Source organism: Nuphar pumila, chromosome 7 (genome assembly GCF_984573655.1).
Source record: "Nuphar pumila chromosome 7, dmNupPumi1.hap1.1, whole genome shotgun sequence".
In the NCBI taxonomy this organism is placed as follows: domain Eukaryota; kingdom Viridiplantae; phylum Streptophyta; class Magnoliopsida; order Nymphaeales; family Nymphaeaceae; genus Nuphar; species Nuphar pumila.
In genome coordinates this window covers 93,652,506-93,680,274 of record NC_143255.1, presented here as the reverse complement: position 1 = coordinate 93,680,274, position 27,769 = coordinate 93,652,506, and the positions used below count along the sequence as shown (strand labels likewise).

Sequence of the window (27,769 nt, the reverse complement as noted above, 5' to 3'; positions counted from 1 at the left end):
CTCAACTGCCCTCTGATTTGGAATCAGAATGATTTGAGATTTGAGCTTTCTCAGGGGATTCTCAGGTTCCCATGAAAAAGCGATTGTCAGAATGAACGGAACATGGAGAATTTAGCAATAGGAGGAAAGGGCAAAACATATATTTTATTTCCAGCAGCTTCATGAAGTAACTTACATTTGCAGTGCTCTAAATGAGGCCTTGCATGCTTGCATGTGCACATAGGTGCACTCTCAGGTGGGCGTTGTGTGTGTGTGCGTATAGCGTTGTGTTACATACATTTGAAGTAGCTCCAACCGGCTCTTGTATTTTACACTATCAGGTCATCCTACTCGCAGATCGACCATCTTTCTTTTTTTAGCCCATCATCTCATCAGCTCTTGCTTCAAGTGAATTGCAGGATCACAATATAAGGCCCCCTAATCACAAGATAAATAAGTTCTCCAAGCAAATTCAACCAATCTAGAAGCTAGACAGTTTTGAAGAAATGTAAACTCCACACTGAAATGGGAAAAGGTTAAGATCATGGAACAGATATAGGAGTCTAGTCAGAATCAGACTGGATCGCCACCACCTGAATGACCTAGCAAAATGAGACTTGCACCAACAGCACCAAAGAGCATCCAGCTCAGCTCGATGAACCCGATGTTCATGTAAGACTATTTGACTAAAATTTGGGGCTGATTCAGCACAACTCATGCAAGGGTCAGGAATTTAATGCTGGTTAACACTGAGGAAATGGCCAAGAACTGGGCATAATTTTGTTTAAGCCGAAAAATTCAAGTCGCTGAGATGTTAGAAACAGTCTTGGCACAGGACATTATAAATTTGAATTCATGTCACTTGCTGTATAGTTTTTAAATAACCAGCACAAACACTGGCTATTCAGATAAACCCCTGCAATGCACTTAATTTCATGGTTTAAAACATTGGAATAAGCACATGGAGAGAGAGAGAGAGAGAGAGAGAGAGAGAGAGAGAGAGAGAGAGAGAGAGAGAGAGAGAGTCACCTGAGTGCTATTGGGCAGAATGGTACTTGCAAGTTCTTCATTGATTGTGACCTGTAACGAGGACATCTGACTCATTATCCCGGGCATCTCACTCATGCTGTACACATTTAAGCAGGACCATCCACAAGATAGAAATCAGAAACAGCACATAAGAATATAAATCAGGACGAGGAAACACCAATGCATGCTGACATACTCATTTAGGATAGCTTCAATATTGCTTCTGCTACGACAGAAAAGATCAATATTGTCCTGTACCTGATAAATTTAAAAAGAAACTCCACATTAATTGGAACCAAAATGAGCTTTCCTGCAGAGTGTAACTATATTGCAAATTGATTCATCCAAATCTACCGAAGAATTAGAAGAATTAGAAGAATTTACATGAAAATCCGATTGTTAAGATAGTTGAGCAATTATATGAATCTGCAGTAACATCAAAATAGAAGGGGAACATGTATTTCAACTTAAAAACTTTTAAACTGACTAGATACTAAGTACAGTTGACATTAATATTCCCATGAGAAACATGATATCATGGACAGTTGCTCGCAGAAGATACGGCCCAAATGGTTTGCCAGAGGTGTTCATTTGAAACTGTTCTAAGAAGCACCATAATTAACCAAACAGTGAAAAGAATGAGTTGTAAAAAAAACTACATAACATACTTCCTGTTTTCCTTTCCTTCAGCAAAATATCAAAGCAAGCATCTGCCACTCTTTTATTGCATGATATTTTAATCACCTATTGATATATTAAACGGCCTTCGCTACTGGGATAATATATTCACATATTTAGACATACAGAAAATCAATTGCATATTTTCCAGAAGGTGTCCTATTACCTATATACACGGTTTATCGGTCTTTGCTTTTTGTCACGTTATGTGTTGAATGCATATCAGATCAGATTCCTTTTATGTGAAGCCACATAAATTTAACATTTTAACTTTCTTAAAACCAATATGAGAATCTTATTATCAGTATTCGATAAAAAAGAGCCTTTCTAAGAGGGAGTAAAAATGTGTGTGCAGCATCTTGGAAGGGCTAAAGCTGGGGTTGCCAACAGGTAGGACCTGCTGTTAAGATCAATGCACTCTTTTGTGTGTGTGTGCATATATATATATATATATATATATATATATATATATATATATATATATGGGAGTTGACTTAGTCCCAACGGCTAGAATTCTAGCCGTTGGAAGGTCTCTCCCTTTGGTTATTTGCTATGTCACAGGGATTCGGCTAGCAGGGTGCCGCACCCGCGTCGATGCGACTCGACGTTATTAAAAAAAAATTTGTGTCCAATTTTTTTTTATTAAAAAAAAATTGTTCTAGGGGGCGCTGCCCCCCAGAGACCCCCGCCCACTAACCACACAGCGGGACCCGCGTTGGGGGGAGCCCCTGGACCCCCCTTTCTGCAAGGGCAAAAACTCTAAATCAGGCTCCACAAGTCATCAGCTCGACCCCTCCCCTGCACAAAGAGGGCGCAGGGAGGGGGCTCAACCCCTCTCCTGCACAAATTTTATATATATATATATATATATATAAAATTTGCCCCACCCCCGCACCCGCACCCATGTGGCATAGGTTATTTGAGAGGGCTTCTTCCCTCTCTTCCTCTACTTCTTCCTCTCCTCCTTTATAAAAAGGGATGTGTGTGCATGTGTAAGAGAGAGAGAGAGAGAGAGAGAGAGAGAGAGAGAGAGAGAGAGTAATGAGTAGTATTAGGTTTGTGTGTTGAGGGTATTTCTAGTGAGGTTTATATGTATTTTTTATTTTTATTTTTATTTTTAATGTTCATTATAACTAAAGTTATTCATTCACCAATGTAACTTTCCTTTTATTTTCTTAATGCCCATTATGAATAGAGTTATTCATTTACTTTTTTATGTATCCTTTAGTTCTTATATTTTTTATCCAAATGTATTGTGTTCTTGAAGTCCATTATGGAGTGTATTGGGACTCGTGTCATTTCATGACATGATATTCTAACCTTGACATCATGGTCTTAGAAAGGATTCATATTTATGATTGTGTATGTATCTTTGTCTCTCTACCTTTATATGTATGGTAGGTGGTTTTTCTAAATGGGTTATGTTAATATTACATGTTTTTTTTAAAATTAGAATATATAGAGATTGTTATCTTTTGATATATGAAATATATGTTGAAAAACTACATTTTTGCAAAGATATGTGAATTCTTAAAATCCTATATGTGTTCATGTTTTGCAAAATATTAAATTTCATGTTTGAGTGTTTTTTAATGTATGTGTATATATGGACTATCTTGAGATTGTTAATATATTGTGATGTTTCTTTAGGTTACTTTTAATTATGAAACCAAAATATTATTCTCTCATAGAGGTCTTTTCTATCATGATATGAATGTGTTATTTCATATACGTGTGAGTGATATGACTATCATTATACAACTTATTAAGTAAGATTATTTACAAATTAATAATTTTTAAAATCTTTTGGTATATGCCTCAAGTAATTTTTATGAGTTTTAAGCATGGCTTGTTATCATATACTCGAATGCATATTTTAAAATAATAAATGTGTTTCCTTATTGTGAGTTGTATCCTTCTCTTAGAAGATTATTGTGTTTATGCTTCCTTTGAACATTGTTAAAACTTAATTTTTTCCTTTATACTTATCATTTAGTCCTTGTGACTTTATGTGTTTTTGTCCAGTGGTGATTTATTGATTTGGGTACTTGTGCACTCTTGCAACTCCTAGTGGTTTCTCTCTCACACTTTGATATTTTATATCATGCTTCTTAGAAATTTCATATTTGTTATATGACATGTGAGTTTGTGATTAGAGAAGATTATGTATTAAATACAAAGTTACTAAAAGCTTCTTAGATAAGTGGGAGGCCCGATTCCCGAAAACTCGCTTTGGAAGCACGATACTCCTCGCTTCCAAAACTTGATGAAAATCTCCATTCTCCCACGCTCCTCCTATGCTTTTCACACACTTCATCTATTCTTATTATATGTTTTCTCACTTTACTTTTCATGTTTTTTATGTGTTTCGTCTCACGCTTTTCACTCACTTCCATGTGGTTTCTCTAAATTCGCAATCATCATTTTTAGATTTTGTTAAAAATTTAATTTTTATAGTAAAAGTCATGAAATTTTAGAATACTCACTTTTATTTTAGTTTTTATTTGTGTTCCATTTTGATTCCCAATCAATTCTTATATTGCTTTTTCTTATTTCTCGCTTCCCACTTCCTATACATTTGAGAATGCATTGTTTCTCGCTTTTGCTTCCCATATTGTTTTCAGCTTCCACTTCTCAGCTTGACAACCTAGATTAAATATCTATATGAAGCATCTTCATGAATCTCTACATATGTGCCTTCATTGTCTTATAGTAGACTTATAATTTAGATTAAGTTTCTTAAAACTATTATTCTTGTCTCCTTTTATTGAATTTGTGTGCCTTGGTGCACGTGTCCCCTGATTGGAGAATTTATGAAGGGTAATCTAAAAATTTCTAAAAATTTCATCCTCTATGTTGATTGCTTAAATTGAGCATGATCCTTGTCGATTGCTTGCTTGTTTAAATTTGTGAAAATGGTCATCATGTATTGCATCAATTGACATATTGTTGTGCATATTATTTCACTATATTCATGCTAAAGTTTTCATCTGCCTTTATTGAATTTGATTTGAAACTCGTTTAAAAATATGAACTCACCTATTTGGAAATTGATTTTCGTAAGTATTTATTGCCTTCTTATGACATTGATTTTATCCATCACAGAATTTTATATGATGCATCATCTCTTTTGGCCTTGTTGTTGGGTCAGGGTTAGTTGTTGAGATGAGTTATGTGTGCACCTCATGTCATCTTATCAATCTAGATTTTCAAGGGTTATGAGTGACATGTTGTCACTTGTCATAGGTTTGATTGGCCTCTGAACTTATTATTATTGGTATTTTGAGTTAGTCGTTGAGGTGAGTTATGTGTGCACATCAAATCATCTTATTAGTCTGCAATCATAAAAGTTTATGAGTCTCGTGTTGACACCAGACTTGGATCTGATTGATAGTTGATTGGTCTTTGAATCTATATATGCTTTTGTTGATTCAAAGATGTTTCTTGGGGTAAGTTGTGTACACCTCGTTTTATGTCAGTTTAGATTGTCAACTTATGGTTTGACTCTAACTGACAGTTGTTTGATATCTGTATCTGAGTGTGTTGTATCATTCATTTGTTGTATGACCATTGTTATTATGGATGCTTATAACTCTTTATCTGTGATGGCTATATATTTTTGAAACCATGGTATTTCAAAAGATTGTTAAAATTGATATTTGTATTAATAACATTAGCGTGTTTTCATTACAAGCTTTCTTACCTCGAGTGTCCTCTTTTTTATGCCTCTTACCCGAGTGTCATTATATATAGACAAGAGATGTTTGTTCACACCTTTATGTGTGTTTTAGCCCATTGTTGGTATTATGATTATACTCTTGATCTAGTCGTTGATACACTTATTTTTTAGTGTCATTATATGTAGACAAGAGATGTTTATTCACACCTTCGTGTATGATTTTAGCCCATCTTTAGCTTTGTGATTATGCACTTATTTTAGTCGTTGATTCACTTGTTTTGAGTGTCATTATATGTAGACAAGAGGTATTTATTCACACCTTCGTGTATGATTTTAGACCATCATTGACTTTGTGATTATGCACTTGTTCTAGTCCTTGATACACTTGTTTTAAGTGTCATTGTATGTAGACGAGAGATGTTTATACACACCTTTATGTGTGTCTTTGACTTTTTTGTAACATTATGTATATGCTCTTGTTTTAGTAGTTGATACACTTGATTTTTGAGGATTAGAGATCTAGTGAGAAGATTGTTGTGATGGTCAAACTAGTGTTTTAATTTGCAAAATTCATTAATTATAATGTATAAGATTTTTAAAATCTCTTGGTAATTTTTCTAAACTCATTTGCTCTTTTATGAGGAATAGTTGTTAAAATATTTTCATACATTTTGTATTGTATATGCTTTAGTTGCATGAGTTATTCCATGATTAATTATCTAGCATAATTTTCATAAGGTTATATTTTTCTCAAGCATATATTCAATAAACAAATATATATTTTTTTGCTTGTGTTGCCCTTTGTTGGCTCTTTGTATTGTCCCATAATAGACTTGTGCTTATAAACTTTTGTGCTTGTATTGTGCCTTTGTATTGTCCATGCTTGGACTTATGTACTTTTGTACTTTGTTTTTGTAATTCTGGATATTTCACTACATGTTTTTCTAAGCATTTCATTAGTGAAATCTCTTACGTGTATGTCCATAGTGGCTATTGTGTGTATTTGGCACATGGTATAATATTTAAAAAAATTAATGTTTCTTAGCACTTGTTTTTTATGTCTTCCCCTGTGTAAAATTGTTATGTGATTTTAACTCCTTTGTGAATTATTTATTTATGATCATGTCTTTTATGTGATAAATGTGTATTCACTTTAAATAATGCATGTTCTCATGAATGATTAAAGTGATAAAAAATTTATCATATGATTTGTTTGTGTTAAATGGTATTACTATGTGTGCTTGACCATCCTCTCTCCATAATATATAATTACTAATCTTTTCAAATCTTCTTATGATATATATGTGTATAGTAAAAAAAAATTTGTGAGCTCTATTTACCGGTTCTCACATGATATTGAAAAATTTAAAGACTATGATTGAAGATTAAGAGCACCCCTTAAGAAAGCAACAAATAGAAGATCTTGATGAAGAAAAATGATGATATTTTATGTAAAGGGTTATTTGTTTGTATTTACAAACTTACAATGAGTTAGTGTAAATTTGAGGGGGGGGGGGGTGTTTAAGATCAATGCACTCTTTTGTGTGTGTATATAATATATATATATATATATATATATATATATATATATATATATATATACACGTATATTGTTTGTACATAGAGATGTTTATGTATATATCTTTATATAATATTACATGTATATATTTAAATTATATATATATTTATTATAAATATATATAGGGGACTAGTCACAACAGCTAGAGTTCTAGCCATCGGGAGGTCTCTCCCTTTAGTTATTTGAGAGGGCTTCTTCTCTCTCTTCCTCTACTTCTTTCTCTCCTCCTCCTCTATAAAAAAGGATGTGTGTGCATGTGTAAGAGAGATAGAGTAGTAATGGGTAGATTAGGTTTGTGTGTTGAGCGTATTTGTAGTAAGGTTTATATGTATTTTTTTCTTTTTATTTTTAGTATCCATTATGACTAAAGTCATTCACCAATGTAATTTTTCTGAATAAAGTTATTCATTTACTTTTTCATATATCCTTTACTTATGTTTTTATCCAAATGTATTGTATTTTGAAGTCCATTATGGAGTGTATTGGGATCCGTGTCATTTTTGTGACACCTGCATTGGACTCATGTGGGGTCCAGGCCCAGATCTGACTTTGAGATGCTGGTACCGTGCACAAGTTTGGGTCCAACCGGATCTTGCATTAAGAACCAAAAAAATCTGAATATAGATAACGTAAACCAGATACAATGAAATTTCAACTTCTCATTTTTTTTAAATTGAAAACAATGGATCTTAATTGAAACTCGGTTGGACCTCAGTCTGATACAAAATTTCATAAACAATACCTGAAGTCTGCACACTTGAATCCTGTGAGACCAACCTGAATACTTTACGAGATATTGATTATGCATGATTAGGGTTGGAACCAGGTCATACCCTAATTTGACCTAACAAGTCAACCTTGACAGTCCAAGGATAGGGTCAATACCTTTTTATTTAACCAATAGTCTTCCGTACACATTTCTTTTCTATCCATAAGTTTATTTTATTTTCCATTGGTTTCTGCATGCTTTATTAATTTATAAGAAGATTAACTATGATGAGAAGAGAATACTGCAATCCAAAAACTTGAAATCTAAATAGCACCTTTAAATCCCATAGAAATTTTACGAAATTACATCAAGTAGTGTTAAACAGAAAAGAAAAACAGCATATAGTCCTTGTGGATGACTTTGGATCTAAGGGCAGGTACAAGGTTGGGCTGCCCACTGGATCGTGGTGACCTGGCCTGGTCTAGGCTGACATTTTGGGGCCAGTCTGAAGACATAGACCTTGGTGGCCTCATAAACCCTAATAGGTCCATCTGTATGCAGTTCAAAAAAGAAAGGAGAAAAAAAAGAGAGAAAGAGGAATCATAACTTTCACACCCTAAATCTCTAGTTTATCCACTTCCTCTTTAGTTAGGAGTTGGGATGGTGATAGCCATTGGTGACAATGGATAAAGATTAGCTACAGTCAAAGGGAGGTATCCGAAAAGATACCGCTGTCTTTTTCAATCTACAGGGTTCATTAAATTCTCTTTCTTCATCGTTCTCTCTACTCCCCAATAAGTTTTTAGTCTTTTGACTTCCCTTACCCTCTTCTTCTAACTGTAATGTAATGGGATCAACACAAAAAAATGTCGCTTATGGGCAAAAACAACATACACAAATGGAGACCACTTATGGGTCAAGATACAATCATAAACACAATGGCGCTTACGGGCATGACAAACAACATAAAGAATATAAGGATCTTATTGGAAGAAAGATTGAGAACAAGCTTAAAATACAAGAGAGGTTATACCTCTTTATATACACAAAGACATGAGAGAGAGCCCTGGGACCCTCCCCAACAGCTAGAAATAGAGTTGTTGGGGAGGTCCCAATAACTTTATCACAAAGGCTTAAATGCCCTTTAGCGATTAGCTAAAGGACATTCGTTTACAAAAGCTTAGAAATACCTAAAATACCTACCTATGTCATAGGGACTCGGCCAACTGGGTGCCGCACCCGCATCGATGTGACGCGATGCGGGTGTGCATGCAGGTGCGGCACCCGATGCAGTCAACCTGACCCTGGGTGCGTTGACCGCACCTAGGGTCATTTATGTCCAACTTTTGGACTTTATATATATATATATATATATATATATATATATATATATTTGCCGCACCCCCACCCATGTGACAGATAATGAGCACAATCTATTACATAGAATAAGACTAAAATACCCCTAATGGGTTTTATATATTACATCAAGAAATATATATACACACATTAACATGTGTATGTAGATATGTTCATACACACTAACAAAAAGTATATATATATATACTTTAACACTTCTCAAACTTGTTTGTCAAGCAAGAAATGAAACCGGAGAGAATGAAGAGTTTTCGTAAAGAAGTCGGCCAACTAAAATTTCAGGTACTTTTCATGAACATAGCAATCCATTTTAATATGTTTGGTGTGCTTATAAAACGTGTCATTGTCGTCTAGGTATATAGCGCTTTTATTGTTACAACATAACCTTTAGGGTGATTACATATACGCCTCCATGTCTTTCAAGTTTCAACAATCTTCTCAACCACATAATTTCAGATGATGTAGTGGTCATCGCACGATACTCAGCTTCGATAGATGATAATGACACTTCCTGTTGCTTTTTGCATTTCCAAGACACCAATTAGTCACTTATAAACACACAAAAACTTGTAGTTGACCGTCTATCATTAGGATCTCCTCCTCAGTCGGAGTCAGTACAAACAATTAATTCGAGTGAGAAAGAGGAAGACAAAACAATCCCTTTTAAACAGAATTTTGTAAATATCTAATGATATGCATGATGGCGCTCATGTGCACAGTGGTAAGAGAATGTTGGAATTGACTGGTAGTATGAACTGCATGTGAGATATCAGGTCTGGTAATAGTCAAGTATGTCAGGGTCTTAATCATTTGGTGGTAAAGAGTAGGATCATCCAGAGATGTACCATCATCTATCTTCAATTTTGCATTTATCACTTTATGAGTATCCACCCTTTTCTCATCTATAATTCCAGACTATCTATGATGTTAGAAGCAAACTTAGATTGAGTTAGAAAATAGCCACGAGCAGAATATGCAACCTCAATCCCTAAAAAATATCTAAGAAAGTTTGAATCAGTCATTTCAAAACTTTGTTTAAAATATTTTTAATAAAATTAACTTCTTGTTTATCTCCTCCAATGACGATCATGTCGTTCACATAGAGAAGGATAACAATACCTGCATCAAATTTCTTAATAAACATATCAATGTCAGTATAACATGAAATAAAGCTTAATTTCATCATAACAGAACTAAAACGATCATACTAGGCTTTAGGCGCTTGTTACAAACTATAAATGACTTTCCTTACGTGAAGTACCCTTCCAACAGGAATCTCGTATCTAGGTGATGGGTCCATATAAACTTCTTCCTTCAATTCACCATTAAGGAAGACATTCTTGACATCCATTTAATAAATAGGCCAACATCTAATGACAATGACAACTATAAGAGTTCTAACGAAAGTCATCTTAGCAACTGAGGCAAAAGTTTCATCATAATCTATACCATATTCCTTAGAGTAACCCTTGGTCACTAATCTAACCTTTTATAAAGTTTCATCACTCTTGGTTTTAATTTTAAAGACCCATCTACAACCTATTGTCTTCTTTCCATAAGGAAGACTTCTTATATTCTAGGTTTTTTATTTTTCTAAGGCCTGTATTTTATCATTCATAGCACTCATCCATTCGGGACAAATTTTGGCCTGATTGTATGAAGAGGGTTCAAAATAAGAAAAAAACTTTGCTAGACAAGCTCTATATTGAGAAACAAAGTTTTCACATGATACAAATTTATCTGGAGGCCTATGAATTCAGGTTGATTTCCTAAGAGTGCTTGGTTCTATGTTAGAATATTGTTCTAAGGCATTTGGATGTCTATCACGAGTTCTTCTTTCATATTGGATAACTGGAGGTTCACCATTAGACTCACCATACTATATGTTGGATCGAGGTTCATCATTAACAACATTGTTTAATATATCATCATTATATTTAGAAAGTAATTCAAGAAAATAGTAATCATTTTTTTCTTTAATAGGCACATCAAAGAAACTTGTTTGCTCTATAAAAGTAACATTCCTTGATATATAGAGCTTATCATATTTAAAATCATACCATTTAAATCTTTTTTGGGTTTCTCTATAACCAAGAAAAACACAAGGAATGACTCTTGGTGGAAGTTTGTCATTTTTATTTGTAAGGACAAAACATTTACAACCAAAAGTCCTTAGTTTGAAATAGTCAGGGGTAGTTTTATAAAGTTTCTCATAGAGAAAAATATTTTAAAGTTTGGTTGAAAGAAGTCTGTTTATGAGATAAACCGAGGTAAGCGCAACTTCAACCCAAAAGTGTTTTGAGACATGTTTAGATATAAACAAAGTTCTAGTGGTTTCCACTATATGCCTGTGTTTCCTTTCAACCAAACCATTTTGCTGAGGCATGTGTACACAAGATCTTTGATGTAAAATGTCATGATTCTCCTAATAATTTTTAAAGTCTTTTGACATATACTCTCTCATTGAATTAGACCAAAAAATAGAAATATTGGTTTTAAGAAAATTCTTAACAAGGTTGTGAAACGTTTTGAAAGTTTTTAAAACTTTATATTTATGCAGAAGAAAGAAAATCTAAGTGAAACGAAAGTAATCATCCACAAATATCACATAATAAGTAAATCCTCCTTTAGAGGCAATAGGAGCAGGACCCAAAAAATTCGAGTGTAGTAATTCAAGTGGTTTGGAAGCAACAAAAGTTCTCTCTTGATGAGGAATGACTTTTATTTTCCCAAGAATACAGTTAGTATATTGGAATTTTTCATTACAAAATTTTCTCAAATGAAATACATTGGATAATTTAGAAATGCTATGATGACCCGATCTTTGATGCTATAAAAAAATGTCTAATTTTTTTATATTGAAGCAAAATAAATCTTTGACAATGATCAACTGGTCCATGCAGTAAATATCTCATTCTCTATGTCTTTCCCCAATTTGCTTGCCGGACTGGAGATCCTGTATAAAACAAGGTTTGATGTGAAGGAGACCTTACAACCATGGTTAATTATTTGGGAAATTGAAAGAAGATTTAAGTTAAGTTTCAAAACAATTTTGATTTTTTTAATAGAAAGTTTTGAAGAATTTGAAAATTTTAAATTCCTTTAATTCCAAGAGAGGATCCACCCATAATAAAAACATTATATCTACTTGAGTTAGCAACACAATCAGAGAGCCTGGCTAATACTATTAGGAGTCATATGAAATGAAGCACTGAAATCTACGAGCCAAGAAGTCTTACCGGGAGGTGAGGAGGAGGAGGAGGTTGCGACACCAGTTAAGGAGGATGGACCTTTGAGCGATTGTAAAGGTTTTGCAAGTTGAGACAAGGACATGCCTTGATAATCAAAGTTGGAGGATTCCTTGTTTTCTTAATGAGCTTCTAGGGTAACTACTATTTTCTCATCTTTTTTTAATTCAGGGCAAAAAATGTTTGGTGTCCCCTGGTTCTCTAGGGTTATGACAAGTAATTTTTCTTTTTGTATCATTTCTCTCATCATACCTCCTATCATTGCTCCTTGATTTCCAAGAATTATTATTATATAAGTGAGGAGGCTTATAAGAATAAGTATTGGCACCGGGTCTATCAACCGCCAATACATTGTACCTAGACTCTCTAGATTCGGTCATGGATTTTAGAATTGCTTTTCCATGCAAACTTGGGCTAGAATCTCATGTAAAGAAAGAAGACCCTCTTGATTTTTGTTCCTGTGGATGATAGAAACTCGAACATATTCAAATTCGGGCCTAAGCCCTCTCATAAATTGAAAAAATTGCTCACTAAGGATTTGATTTTTCCTACGACGAGCATCATCAATGGTATCCCAAATAGGCTCTATTTTAGCCATTTGGTCCCATAGTCTTTTGATAGTACCATAGTGCTCTTTAACACTTCTTTCTCCTTGCTTGCAATTGTAAATCTTATCTTGCAAGTCTTATTTATGAGCATCATCATGTTGGGTATAAGTTTGTTTGATATAAACGAAAAGAAGTCATCATTCACGAACTGGGTTTGGATCTTATCCAAACCCAATTCGTGTTTATCTAATTACATATTTCAGCACATGTTCATTAATAGCATTAATGGCATATTGTAAATTACCTTTGTTGTATGATGGGTATTTTCGTACCCTAGTAATTGTAACCGTGTGTATTTAATGGGAAGCCCAATACCGCAACCTCTCATTGAGGATTTTGCAGCCCTCACGTGTTTTCCCTTCCACCTGTGCTGAGTCTTGTGTATGACAGGAGGAATCCATGATTTCTAACATGGTATCAGAGCCTCAGATCCAACCTTAAGGATCATGATCTTCTTATGAACGATAAAGCTTCCTTATCTCCTAGATCTTCTTCTTTCTTTTACAGATCTCCTTCCCCAACATATTTCTCCTATACAAAACCCAGATTCTCTGTTTGCTGTTTTGCTGATCTCCTTCTCATATACAAAACCCAGATTTTCTGTTTGCTGTTTTGCTGATCTCCTTCTCCTATACAAAACCCAGATTTTCTGTTTGCTGATCTCCTTCTCCTATACAAAACCCAGATTTTCTGTTTGCTGATTTTTTGCTCGCGTGCATTTCCTGCTCACGTCTCCATATTGTCTCACTGTTGCACGTGTTCTTATATATCAACAGTTTCAGAAAATCACGCAAGATCGGATTTGAATCATTTGATCTTTGCGTGATTTCAAAGCTTCAATAAGATCACGTCATATTCTTTTGCACCTTGAGGGCACATCTGATACAGATCTGGAAGTGATCCCAGATCTGACTTGTTTTTTATTTGTGCAATCTGTTTTTGCACTAGATCTGTCTTCTTTTCTATCTGTGCAATCTGTTTTTGCACTGTCTGTCTATACTTTCTCAAAGAAAATATGTTATTTTCAAGGTAACATGCCCCTCTGATTGAGTTTTAATTCAGAACAGATTCTCACTGCATAGTTCTGGCTTCCTGCCTCCGGTAAAAAAAAAAGACGGTGGGAGCAAAATTTTCTGATATCAAGTTTTTGTTCTGAATTTTATTACAATTCAATATAAAGCCATTTTCTTATTCCCTATTCTTTCTTATTTCTTTTGGTTTTGATAGAATATGGATTCCTCTCCTCACTCTCAGTCTGGTCTTTCCTCAAACTTTCTTAGTCAACTCGTGTCTGAGAAATTGACCAATTCCAATTTTCTAACTTGGAAGCGACAAATCATAGCATTCATAAGAAGTCAGGATCTTTCTGGACATTTGGATGGTTTTGTTCTTGTTCCTCCAGAGTTCATACCGCAAGAAAAGAATTGTGAGGGAGATCTTTCTATTACCTATGTTAGAAATCCAGAGTATGTGTCCTGGATGAAGCGAGATCAGGCGTTGGTCGTCTATATTACTTCTATATTGTCACAGGAAGTGCTTGTGGCAATTCCAGATGACTGCTCCGCACTGCAATTATGGCACCGATTGGTTCAGACATATTCTCAAGTTTCTCGGGCCAGAGTATTATTTTTAAAGAAAGAGTTTCAAATGCTGAGGAAGGACTCCATGACTATCATGGAGTACTTGAACAAAATGAAGACCATTACAGATCAGATGGCCATCGTGGGATGCGCAGTTAGCGACAAAGATATGGTTCAACAAACTTTGAGTAGACTGGGATCGGATTATCATATGATGGTTACTTCTTTATTGTGTCTGTCAAATTTACCTACATTTGAAGATCTGCGTGCCAAGCTTTTACAGTATGAGATGACCTTGAAGGGATTTTCTGAAGATACTTATGCCTAAGTTGGAGCACACGATGTCCTTGCCACAGGAGTTGTCTATGGACGAGGACGTGGTAGGTTTGATTTTCGGAAAAGAGGGGGTCAATAAAGAAATAGACAGGAAGTCGTGGCATCCTACCTACACCCAATATTCCACCCAATGGATAGAGGCAAAGATCAATACCAACTCGTTTTCTATGTAATAAAAGGGGGCATATCAAAGCTAATTGCTGGTTTAACCCTCAAAATAAAGGCAAACAACCAGGAACCAACAAAATGCCAGACAAATTGAAAATTAGTGGCGAAGTCAAGGAGTTATTACTATCTGCTCTAGCTGAATTGAATTTGAAACAAAATTATCAAGGCACTTGGTATGTTGATTCTGGTGCAACCACTCATGTCACTGGTGATGCTGGTAAGCTCCTAACTCTTATTCCTTATGCTGGTAGAAATAGTATAGTCATTGAAGATGGGTCTCACCCATGGTTGCCAGTTGAGGAAGCGGGAGCGGGAAGCGATACGGGAAGCGGAAGCGGGAAGCGAGGCACTTTCAAAATTTTAGGAAGCGGGGAAGCGTGGGACCACTTAGGAGCGATTCGGGAAGTGTCTCGGAAGCGACCTAGGAAGTGTCTCGGAAGCGAGGGGGAAGCGAAAAAAATAAAAATAAAAAATAAAAAATACAAAAAATTGAAAAAAACAGGGGAAGCGTGGGGAAGCGAGGGGGAAGCGTGGAGGAAGCGAGGGGAAAGCGTGATGGGAAGCGCACTTCCCATTAAAGGGAAGCGTGTCCCCCATTAAAGGGAAACGCGTCCCCCATTAAAGGGAAGCGCGCTTCCCAAAAAAGGGGGACGCTTCCCCCCACGCTTCGAAAGCGCGACGTTCCGCGCTTCCCCTTTTAGCTAGGCGCTTCCGGTAACCCTAGTCTCACCATCGTATTTCTCACATTGGAAACTCTGTCATTCCTATGTCTACCTCTTCTCTTGCTCTTTCAAATGTCATTTATGCTCCAAATATCAAGAAAAATATTGTTTTTGTCTCTAAACTTGTAGATGACATCGATGCTTCAGTTGAGTTTACTCATTTTTCTGTTCATGTCAAGGACCTTCATACGAGGGCAACGTTCGCTGAAGGAAAATGACAAGGAAATATGTACGTGTTCCAAGAGAATCCTTCCACCTTGAAGCTCACATCATCTTCTTCTTCAGTTCCTCCTAAGAATGTTTTTAGTCTTTTTGAGTGTAATAAGCCGGATCTTTGGCATGGTCGTTTAGGTCATTGTAGTAGTGGTTTCATTGAAAAGCTTGTTTCAAGCAGCCTTATTCCCAAGTCAAGTTTAAGTTTCAATGTCAATGATAAAAAGTGTTCTAGTTGTCTTCAATGTAAGAGTCATGTTCTTTCATTTCATTCTATTAATAAAAGAGCTTCAAGACCATTTGAAATTATTTGTTCTGATGTTTGGGGTCCAGCCCCAGTTTCTTCGATGTCTAGCATTAGATATTATCTCATTTTTGTTGATAGTTATTCTCGGTATACATGAATTTTCTTTATGAAATGCAAATCTGAAACATTCAAGTCATTTCAGAAATTTCATTCTTTTGTTCAAAATCAATTCTCTGATAATATCCTTTGTTTCCAATGTGATGCAGGGGGTGAATTCTCCTCAAATGACTTTATTAATTTTCTCCAGACAAATGAAATACGTAGACAGGTGTCTTGTCCTCATACACCTCAACAGAATGAGATTGCTGAACGAAAGCATTGCCATATTGTCGAGAGTGCAATGAGCATGATGCATAATAGTAACCTTCCAGTTACCTTCTGGGCAAAGGCTTTTCATTCAGCCATTCATATCATCAACCAGTTGCCCATAAATATCTTGGAAAACAAATTACCCTACTTTTCTTTACATGGTGTTCATCCAAATTATCATGATTTGCGAGTATTCGGGTGTGTATGTTATGTTCATGTTGACAGTTCAATGCGACACAAGTTTCAGGATAAGGCCTTGAAGTGTAGATTTATTGGGTATGCTGATGATCATAAATGGTACAAATGCTATGATCCCGTGAGCAAGCGTATCAAAATATCCAGGAATGTTGTATTTGATAAATTGAATTTTGACCACAATGTTAACACTCCCCCTGAAATTGAAGTTTATCACCCCTGGTTGAACTCTGACCTTTTTTCTAGTGTTGGTGATGTTTGTCCTTCAGTAATCAAAGAGTTAAGGGCCACATGTCCGATGTTGTAGAAAGGACTCAGGAAAGTGTCATTTCGGATCCACTCTTGCCGCCCGAAAGGTATAAAGGCATTGTTTACTCTCGACGTGAGAAGGGGACTCTCCCCAACTCTGATCAGGAGATGCATTCTTCTTCGGATTTTACTCTATCATCTGTCCCCAGATGATCCACTCGACCCCGACATCCTATTGATCGATGGGTAAGTTATGAGAATTTCACTATGGATTTCCAACTCTTCTCATCTTCTTTAGGTAAGGAAGATCAACCCACTATATTTTATCAAGTAGCAAATTCTAAGCGATGGATTGAAGCTATGAATGAAGAAATGGAGGCTCTTCATGAATGTGGCACTTGAGAGATTATTCCCAGACCACATAATCGAAATGTGGTTGGGTCCAAATGGGTGTATAAAGTAAAGTATAAGCCGGACGGTATTATTGAGTGCTATAAGGCTAGACTAGTCGCCAAGGGATTCACTCAGGAGCAAGGACAAGATTATGATGAAACCTTCAGTCCGGTTGTGAAAATGGGCACTATTCGAATCATACTATCATTGGCTATTGAGCATCAGTGGATTATCAGTCAACTGGATGTAAAAAATGCATTCCTACATGAAACTCTAAAGGATGAAGTGTACATGGAGCAACCCACTGGATATGCAGAAGGAAACTCCAAAGAATATGTGTGTAAATTAAAAAGAGCTATATATGGTCTGAAGCAAGCCTCTCGATATTGGTTTGACAGTTTTTCTGTTGAAATAGAGAAATATGGTTTTAGTCGATCTCTTCTTGATCATTCTCTTTTCATATTCAAATATAAAGACACAATTACCTTGTTACTGATATATGTAGCCGACATTATCATTACAGGTAACTCTAATGAACATATTGAACAAGTCAAAGAACTCCCGAATCACAGGTTCAAGATGAAGGACCTTGGTAAGCTAGGATATTTTCTTGGAGTAGAAGTTGACAGAACTATTGAAGGCATGACACTTGCCCAACATAAATATACTATTGATGTTCTAAGCAAGGCAGGTATGAAAGATTGCAAGCTTCTAAGCACGCCCAGTGTACTTCATCAGAAACTCAGTTCTCAAGATGGAGATTTGTATGAGGATCCTACATGATATCGCAGGATAGTAGGGATGCTTCAATATCTCACCTTTACTTGTCCTGATATTGTCTATTCAGTCAATCAGGTATCACAGTTCATGCATGAACCACGTATTGGACATATGGAAGTTGTTAAACGTATTCTCCGATATTTGAAAGGAACTATTGGAGATGGTCTTTTGTACAGAAAGAGTATGAGTGAACATCACATGCATGAACTTCTTGTTTACACAGATGCAGACTGGGCAGGAGATCCAAGATCAGCGTAAGTCAGTCTCAGGATATTGTATTTTTGTTGGCCTAAATCTTGTCTCGTGGAGCAGTAGGAAACAAAGGGCTATTGTCAGGTCAAGCACAGAAGCTGAATATAGATCAATGGCAGCTGCTACAACTAAAGTAATATGGATCAAACATCTATTAACAGAAGTAGGAGAATCAATATCTAAATGTATTATCTTATGTGACAATCAAAATGTCATCAACATGTCATTCAATCCTATCTACCACAGTCATGCCAAGCATATTGAAATTGATCAACATTTTGTAAGACAAAAAGTCGAAGAGAAGGAAATTGAACCAGAATTTGTTCGGACTACTTATCAAGTTGCTGACTTGTTTACCAAAGGGCTTATCAAGGACAGATTCTGGATGTTGAAAGGCAAGTTGTTCATGGGTCAAAATCATGTTCAACTTGAGGGAGGATGAAAATCAGTCATCATTCACGAACTGGGTTTGGATCTTATCCAAACCCAATTCGTGTTTATCTAATTACATATTTCAACACATGTTCATTAATAGCATTAATGGCATATTGTAAATTACCTTTGTTGTATGATGGGTATTTTCGTACCCTAGTAATTGTAACAATGTGTATTTGATGGGAAGCCCAATACCACAGCCTCTCATTGAGGATTATGCAGCCCTCACGTGTTTTCCCTTCCACCTGTGCTGAGTCTTGTGTATGACAAGAGGAATCCATGATTTCTAACATGATTTCTAACAATAAACCCATGCTTCATCGGCCCTCCCAAATTTCAATATATTTTCGCAAGGTTCTTTACACATACTTCCCACAAATAAAGATAAAACTTTGGCATGTCCAACATCCCATGATTTAATAGCTTTTTTGTAGTTTAAAAGAGCATTTTCTCTCTCTTTATCTTTAAGAGACTCATCTTTGGTAATTTCATCTTCCCTACAAATAGATTTTGTGAGAATAGGATGAAGTTCAGATATGGATCCATCAACATAGTCCCGCAAATCTTTGCCAACTAAATTCTTTTCATGGCGGTGACCTACATATTATAATTTGTCCCATCAAATTTGATGGGAACAATCGTAACTACTTCTTGTTCGGCCATCATACCAAGAAAAGAAACAGTAAGAGACGAGAAAAAAAAAGAGAAAAGAAGAGAAGATGATTGCAAAAAATGTGTTGAAGAAGTTTGATGGTGTGCTTTCCAAGGCAACAAGCCAATGCTCTACCAATTTCACAATCCAACTCTTGATCTTCATGTATAAGTTACAACCCAAGAGCATCAAGGCTCTAATACCATGTAATGAAATGGGATCAACACAAACAAGTGCCGCTTATGGGCAAGAACAACAAACACAAATGGAGACCACTTATGGGTCAAGATACAATCATAAACACAATGCCACCTATGGTCATGAAAAACAACATAAAAAATATAAGGATCTTATTGAAAGAATGTTTGAGAACAAGCTTAAAATACAAGAAGGGTTCTACCCCCTTATATACACAAAGACATGAGAGAGAGCCTTGGGACCCTCCCCAACAACTAGAAATAGAGCTGCAGGGGCCTTGGGACCCTCCCCTACAGCTAGCAATGACTCTATACTAAGGCTTAAATGCCCTTTAGCTATTAGCTAAAGGACATTTGTATACAAAAGCTTAGAAATACCTAAAATACCTAAACACTTTACTGTTGTGCCCATAATGGGCACAATCTATTACATAGGATGAAATGGCTAAAATACCCTTAATGGGTTTTACCTATTACATCAAGATATATATATATATATATATATATATATATATATATATATATATATATATATATATATAGATATGCTTTAACGCCAATGACCTCCTGCTTTTTCAGTGAGAAAAAACTCTCTCTGTGGAAGGGCAGTGACCAAAAAAGGCCAGCAGGTCATTTGAGAAGGTTAAAGGACTAGCCTTGTGCAGATGCTAATAAAGGGCAGGACCATAAACAACCTGACAGCCTGTTAGTACAAATCCATTCCTGTCCAGGCCATGCAAAAGTCTGAAGGCCATGAGCTATGAGGTTCCAGACAGGTTCTCTCAAATCCAGTCCCTAGATCTGCTGCTGCTTGAGTTTCATAGAACTTGCATGTTCTGGAGCTGACATTGAAATTTCAAAGGGAGTAGAATATGTCCAATGAAAATATCAAAGTTTCATCAAAATTTTATAGGCTGTGATTGAAATTTCCCCATGCTGAAAGGTGTGATTGATGGAAAAGCAGTCTTAACGCAGATCCTTCCCAATGCCATCATCTAAAGAAAGCCTACAAACCCCTCTTTGCACACCTATCCAACCACAGCTTACGGACCCTACCTTCTGTTACCTATCTAAACACAACCTAAAGGTTGAAGATGTAGCAGAAAAGAATGGCAGAAATAAAATAAAAGGTCTAGATAATTCACCTTGTATGCTGCAAGATTGGCAGAAATCTGGTTAAATACCCGGACATTTTCTTCCAAAAGATGTCTGGTTGTGCTATTCATTGTTGAAGACATTGCTGCAGAAAAAACATTGCCTCATAAATTGAATGAGATAGCAGAGACTAAAAAACTATAATAGAAAAGCGATAAAGAATGGCATATTATCCTGAAAAATCATTTCAATATTACCAAAGCGATAAAGAATGGCATGTTATCCTGAAAAATCATTTCAGTATTTCCAAGAGTAGGAAGAGTGTTCAATTTGCACAATAAAAGTTACGTGTCTGTGTATGTATATATGGGAAAATATTTGCTACAAACATTTGTATGTATAGACGCCTCTGGATCACCATAGTGCAGGTTGTTTCGATCCAATCAAAGCTCATAGATGGATTCAGCATGTACAATAAAGTATTGGCTTTTGAAGCATGTTTTTTTTTACCCAAAAACATGATTTTGTAACATGGGAAACTATTGCACACTATGTCACATGGGTGCGGGTGCGGGTGTGGGTGCGGGTGCGGGGGTGCGGAAATATATATATATATAAAGTCCAAAAGTTGGACATAAATGACCCTGGGTGCATTGACTGCACCCAGGGTCAGGTTGACCGCATCGGGTGCTGGTGCGGCACCTAGTTGGAGAATCCCTGTGACATATAGGGCAAAAAAATTTTTCTTGGCAATTTTTTTTTTAAGTCTGAAAAATTGGACCAAAATGACCCTGGGTGCGTTGACCGCACCCAGGGTCGGGTTGACCGCACCAGCACCCGCGTCGCGTCGGGTGCAGCACCCTGCTAGCCGAATCCCTGTGACATATTGCACATTACAGGCCATTGATTTTTGAAGCCTTATAAAAACCTACCTATGTGTTTGATGATCTCAGAGCTGATTCCCACTAAGAGATACATGTGGATCACATCTGTAGCAAATAGGGTCCCTAAATATATACATATACGTATATGTATATGTATAAATTTCTGTAAACCAAAATACTCATAGAAGGTATTTCGGTCTTTTCAATGTAATAGGCGTCAGCCCACTAGGGACTGACAACATGTTTTTTTTGTCTTTTTTACTGTTTCTTTTTGCTGTTTATTGTTGCAGCTTTTTGGGAGCAGCTCCAAAGTAGCTGTTGGAGCTGCTCCCAACGGTTATAATTCTAACCGTTGGGAGCAGCCCAAGAGCCACTTTGGGCTGCCCCCCTTGTGGTGATTGTAGTATAAATAGGCCACTAGTGGCCATGTATTATAACACACTTTTTGAGTATGCAATAACAACATTCTTTAGACCCTTGTGTGGGTGGTTCGGTGATTCAATCAAGCATTCAACTTGATTGAAGGTGTGTTCTTGCATGTGTATTGGATTTTATCCATTTCATTACACTTTCCAGTTTTTTCTCCATCAACATCTAGTTCTACCAAACCTGTGCTTTTTTTATGTAGAGAGAGATCCAAATTGAAGAGCAATTTTCACTTTAACATAAACTTATACATCATGTTGAAAGAGAACCCTGTTTTCAAGCAGTAATCCTAATTTGATACAAAATGCACTAAGATAATAGACATTCCAAAAGTATGCTAAGTTGAGGACAATAGCATAGACTCCAAAAAAGCAATACGAAGAATATAACCTACCTTGGCACATTAAGGCATTGCTGTTGTCCATCTGATGCATCACGAAGGGATATGTAGCCAAGTTTGACTGAGGAACAGGGCATATGTTTGTCCTACTGGTAGAATCCACAATCTTCTCCTGAAGAATTGCAGCTTGATTAGAAATTTGAAAAAACATTCCTAGACATGATCTATGTTTGGGGAGAAATTTTTTAAGGTTTATGAAAGTAATACAAAAGGAACAAGTCTATCAATGTGTATTATGATACTGCACCATGATACCTTATTGTTGTGATCGTTTGCATAGACCTGATCTTCAAAAGCTACAACTAACTCCTGGAATATGTTTATTGTAGCATATTCACTATTCCCATATGCTAAGATCAAGCCTAATTTGATAACTTGGGCAACTACTTGGCCATGAAATTCTTAGTTTAATATAAACCATTGACTTTTTACCCTCTTGGCCTCTTGAAAGGTCGATCTTACACCTTGCTAGATATGATTGAATCTAACAAAATAGTAAATAGGGTCCTAGACTCGGAGTTTTACGCTGCCGGCACGACGACCATAGGTATGGCAGGCTGAGCCAGTGCGACCAGGTCTTCGTGCCAGGTGCGGTTTCTTCAGGTTATAAATCCAAAAATAGACAATAAAAACACATCCACACTCTGCAGGGATCTGCATACACACGTACATACATATATACATAATTATTAGTTACACACACATATATGTATGTATGTGTATATATACATACATGCATGCATATATAGTGTCTTCTTGAAGGATATTTTCATGGGGACACATGCACTATAGGATAGTGATGTGGAAAAGTTTATGTGATTGATGGTGCTTTGAAGAAGCTCCAGTTTTTTGTCACTCCAAGTTATTGGTTTGATTGCTAAAGTTAATGCCTTTATATGACATCATAAGTTGGGTCGCTGCAATCATTAGACGTTGAAATCTTTATATAATAAAGGAATCCACAATAATTGGTTATGTAATATGAAAAAAAAGTGTCAAACTTCCACTAAGATTATTACATGATTGATAACTGGATCATCTCCTTAAAAGATGAACTATTTACAAAATGGATATTAATGACTCCATCAAAAAAGATGATGATTGAAATGGGGAGAAGAAAAAGCCATCTACCTTTCTATCTTTTAACTTCTTCCCAGCATAATAGTCTTCTGGCTTCCTCCGCTTTCCACTTTCCTTCCTTTGTAACTAAGATGAAGTTTTATAACAGGCTAATGATGAGGACAGAACTCAAGACCGAATGAAGGTCCATATGATCACACTAAAAAAAGGCAGAAGCAAAGCTTCTAGCACTTAAATAGAAAAAGGAAAAAGCATTGCCAAGTAAAATTGGAAGGGCATACATTTCATATCTAGCAATAACTACAACATCAAATATTGATGATCTCAATTTGATTCACAAGCAATGAAAACATGATCAACTTACTAGGATGTGAGGATTTTCAAATGACAAACTAGGCATAAAAAAGACAGCACTAAAGCAGAAAGGTGGAAAGCAAAAAAGACATGCTAATGTAACCATAAACTGATAAAACACATGATGTGTAGAATTTAGACACAAAAACAACAAGAGAAGGAAACACCTGAGTCCACAAAGCCAAAATGCACACCACCCTTCATACTGAAAGGCAAATCTAACCTACATATACAGGGTTACAGAAAGGTGATTGTCACAAATATGATGATAGGCTGTATTATAGTATAATTCTGCAGACACATTCTTGTAGCATCTGGAAGAAAAACAGAAGGAAAAAAAGGGACTTGAGAAACTAGTCACAAGGTCATAGGCTGCATAAGAATGCCAAGCTAGTTACACCCACCCAAATGAATTTGAAGGAAATTGTTGATTCAAAAACCAACAAGCTGCATCTCAAGCACTGAGATATTTCCAGACAAGAATGCATGTCTTGCACAGAGAAAATGTCAATGTGGACAACTTTAATTGAACTGTTTTTGCTTCTTACTTGGTGTCAGAGAGACGAATAAGAACCCAACCATATGAATAGGCCACATGAAATGTCCACTGACGACCTCTAATCACACAACCTGAAATTCCTGATACATACTTAAAACATGTACTTGCAGTGGAATGACAGATATTACCCAAAACCAACAAGGTTTGGTGATGAATATTTGAAGTTGGATACTAGGGCTTGGCAATGTTAGACCATATGGATTAGGATGGATTGGTAAGTATTTGAAGTTAGAATATCCATAACCAGTCCTTAAATGAATATCTTTGGTTTTCCTCAACCAATACAAGAGAGTTGCATGTACAAAAAAATGTATGTTGTACGAATTTATGGGTGCATGTAACCATAACACACATGCAAAGGCTTTCATCTCAATGGATTCTTCATTCTAGTGATTGGAGCATGCATGTATATAATTCTACCCATAATTCCATCACAAGATGAAATGCCACGCTGTAGGACAGATATTTTTCATGTAATTGGCATCTTAAGCATATAGAGATGAAACATTATTCATGCCAGCTTAAGAATATCATGTTAAGCTATAGTTTCCTGGATGGTAGGAAACTAGGAAATCTAATACATAGTTTAGAAAATGCCATTACTAAGCACACTGCTAGGCCTTTCCTAGCTCAGCTCCATGATTTAAATTTTCTAAGTCAATAAAAAAAAAGCAAAAGATCATGCTTTTAGTTAAACAAATTGTGGACACAAAAGCAGCAAAAAAATTAATAGATGAGTAATGTTGTCTTAATAGGAAATCAAAGGTCATGCTTTGGAATGGGTTTGAAGAGAGAGAGAGAGAGAGAGAGAGAGAGAGAGAGGTACTTTCCAGATTAATTCTTATAATGAACTATGAAAATGCTAGGATTCTAGGATAGCAACAAAATGCCCCTGCAAGCAGAAAATTCTGGAAACAAATTCCAAAACTCTAGAAATGCGATGCTTCAGAACCCTAGAACTAAGCAGGCCCCTACAGTTCACATAATTATTACGCCATAATATAATGTCCTGTAACAAGCTAGTAGAAGATTCCCTTTCATAGCCGCTAGTGGAAGATTCCCTTTCATAGCCCAGAGAAAAGGAGCACCAAGCTAGTAGGAAACAAACAGAATCAGATCCAGGTCAGATAATAAGAGGGGTGATCTGTCACGGAATTGATTGCTGTTTGCGTGTTGATTCACACAGTCAACCCAGCAAGCTGCATTGCCATACTGTGACCAATAGATCACAACGTCCAGGAACAAGCAAGGCAGCAACACAACCACATTTCTGTTCAGACAAGAAAAAACACATGGCATACATCTCCAACCACTCACACCCCCTCACAAGCCATGACCAACATACTGTTTCTGTTAGACCTTTCAAAAATGTGGTAATATAGTGGCAGGCAATTTATGGATATCTCATGCTAGAACTAACGCTTTGAAATTTCATATGGTATACCTTTTGCTATAATTTTCCATATTATTCAAGTAAGTTCACAAATCACAATATAATACTTTTTACTTTTTGCCTCAATTGTATTTCTCATGCTCCCCAAGATAAACAGAAGTTCCAATCTCACGCAATCCAAGGAAAAAAAAAGAACGCTGACAATGATCACGATACAAATCACATTTAAACAGCACCAGACCAACCAAACAGACACCAAAAAGAGTGAAGAAAGCTAAGCCAAAGTACAGCAGAAAATTCCATTAAAAAACTAGCCAAAAATAGGCATCAAAGGATAAGCAACTTCAGAATTACGAGTTCAGTTCACCTCTTAAGATAGTCAATTTACAGTCCATTCACAGCAATATGGTGAGAAACTACCGGGGCTTTGTTATCCATGAAGAAGGAAAGAAAAAGAGAACTTACTGTCATCCAATGACACCTAAGAGCAACATCACGCACGGTCTTATTTTGCAAGTCAGCAGCAATCTTAATGTACTTCATAATATTAGTCTCATCAGCATATCTGAGAGGAAAAAAGAGAGAAGAAAATGAGTACCCAGTGATATAAACTTGAATTCCCAAGACCAAGCAGTTTTATGTATGTTGGTATAAACATGAAAACAGAAAACGTCATGTTGAGTTACAAAGAGCTGAAACAGACGTTAAAAACATAGTAGAAAACCAACAGAGACTTGCTCGCATTTGGTGTCGATATATAGCAGCGTAGATTCTAGAGTCATTGAATTTATGTTATAGAAAGTTTAATGTTAATAAAGTCCAAAACATGGAAAGAAACCATGACCCTAGCATATAACACAGTAGAATGCTAAACAACCAATACAGGCATTTGGATAAGGAAATTCAAGCAACAGACCCGTTAAACATGTTTAAGTAAATGTTGAAAAACACCAAATAAATCAAATTTCACATGATTCCGGTTTCAATTTCCTAAAAATAGAATAAAGGCAAAATCCACAACGGCAAAAATGCCAGAAAAAACGAAGCACTATTAATTAGGCAAGATGGGTGTCATTCAAAAGAATGAATTACCATAAGAATTAAAAAAAAGAAAGCCTTAAATTCTGCAAATACAACAAAAGAAATAGAACACCGACATGATCAAACAGAAAAAAAATGAGAGAGAGAGAGAGGACTTGATTAGGCCTTCTTCCAGTACGGACTGTTCCTCAGGCGACCACTCAACGGCCAACCCAGCGTCGCGCCTGAGCGTGGAGAAAGCGTCACCGAACCCGCCGGAGTCGGGCGAGAGGATTCCAGCAGAGCTATTGGTTGCTCCGGAGTGGAAGGAGGTGGCGTGGCGATTGAACGCCGTAGGAGGGGGCATCAACGTCCCCTGGTGAAAACCCATGTTCGAATTCGTCGCCATTTATCCCTTTTTCTTTTATCTCCTCGTGCTCTGCAATCTTCTAAACAAACTTTGAAAGAAAGGGGACGGAGGGGATGCTTTGAGCTCCAAAAAAATCGCAAGAGGGGAGTTGGGGAGAGCGGATTCCGCGCCCTCGGTACCTCTCCTTACATTGAAAGAAACTTCGCAACTAAAAAAGGAGAGAGAGAGAAGTAACGGGGAAACGTAGAAAGGAGCGTCAGAGGGAGGTGCACGCCCTCTCACCAGGGAACTCGAGACAAAGAAGGAGAGATCTTTCGTTTTCTAGCACTAAGAATCTCTTAAAACCTTAGAGAGAGAGAGAGAGATTGACAAGTGTCCAGCCGGTAGATACAGAAGATAGTGAGGAAACCTGAGAGAGAGAGAGAGAGAGAGAGAACGCGGGATGGGGCCGCTGGTTTTATTGGGGGAGAGAAAGGGGAACTTAAGTAAGAGAGGTCTTGGAATTCAGCAACAGTGC

General features: G+C 36.5%; 1 protein-coding gene across 1 annotated transcript; it reads right to left on the bottom strand.

Moving 5' to 3' along the window:
- Positions 1–118: 118 nt before the first annotated feature.
- LOC149832492 (uncharacterized) lies at positions 119–27,769 on the bottom strand. Its single transcript, XM_090012483.1, has 8 exons — positions 27,059–27,769; positions 26,328–26,427; positions 23,608–23,682; positions 22,471–22,588; positions 20,817–20,911; positions 1,205–1,266; positions 1,009–1,105; positions 119–417 (listed from the first exon to the last, which is right to left on the bottom strand). The coding sequence occupies exons 1-8, from the start codon at positions 27,289–27,291 to the stop codon at positions 364–366; spliced, it is 834 nt and encodes a 277-aa protein (XP_089868609.1). The 5' UTR covers positions 27,292–27,769; the 3' UTR covers positions 119–363.

Excerpts from the sequence above, each read along its gene's own strand:
- LOC149832492 (XM_090012483.1), bottom strand. The coding sequence starts at position 27,291 with ATGGCGACGAATTCGAACATGGGTTTTCACCAGGGGACGTTGATGCCC. Across the intron at positions 1,106-1,204 it reads ATTGAAGCTATCCTAAATGA|CATGAGTGAGATGCCCGGGA; the intron begins GTATGTCAGCAT and ends AAATGTGTACAG. Across the intron at positions 418-1,008 it reads TTCTGCCCAATAGCACTCAG|GGGGCCTTATATTGTGATCC; the intron begins GTGACTCTCTCT and ends TCTTGTGATTAG.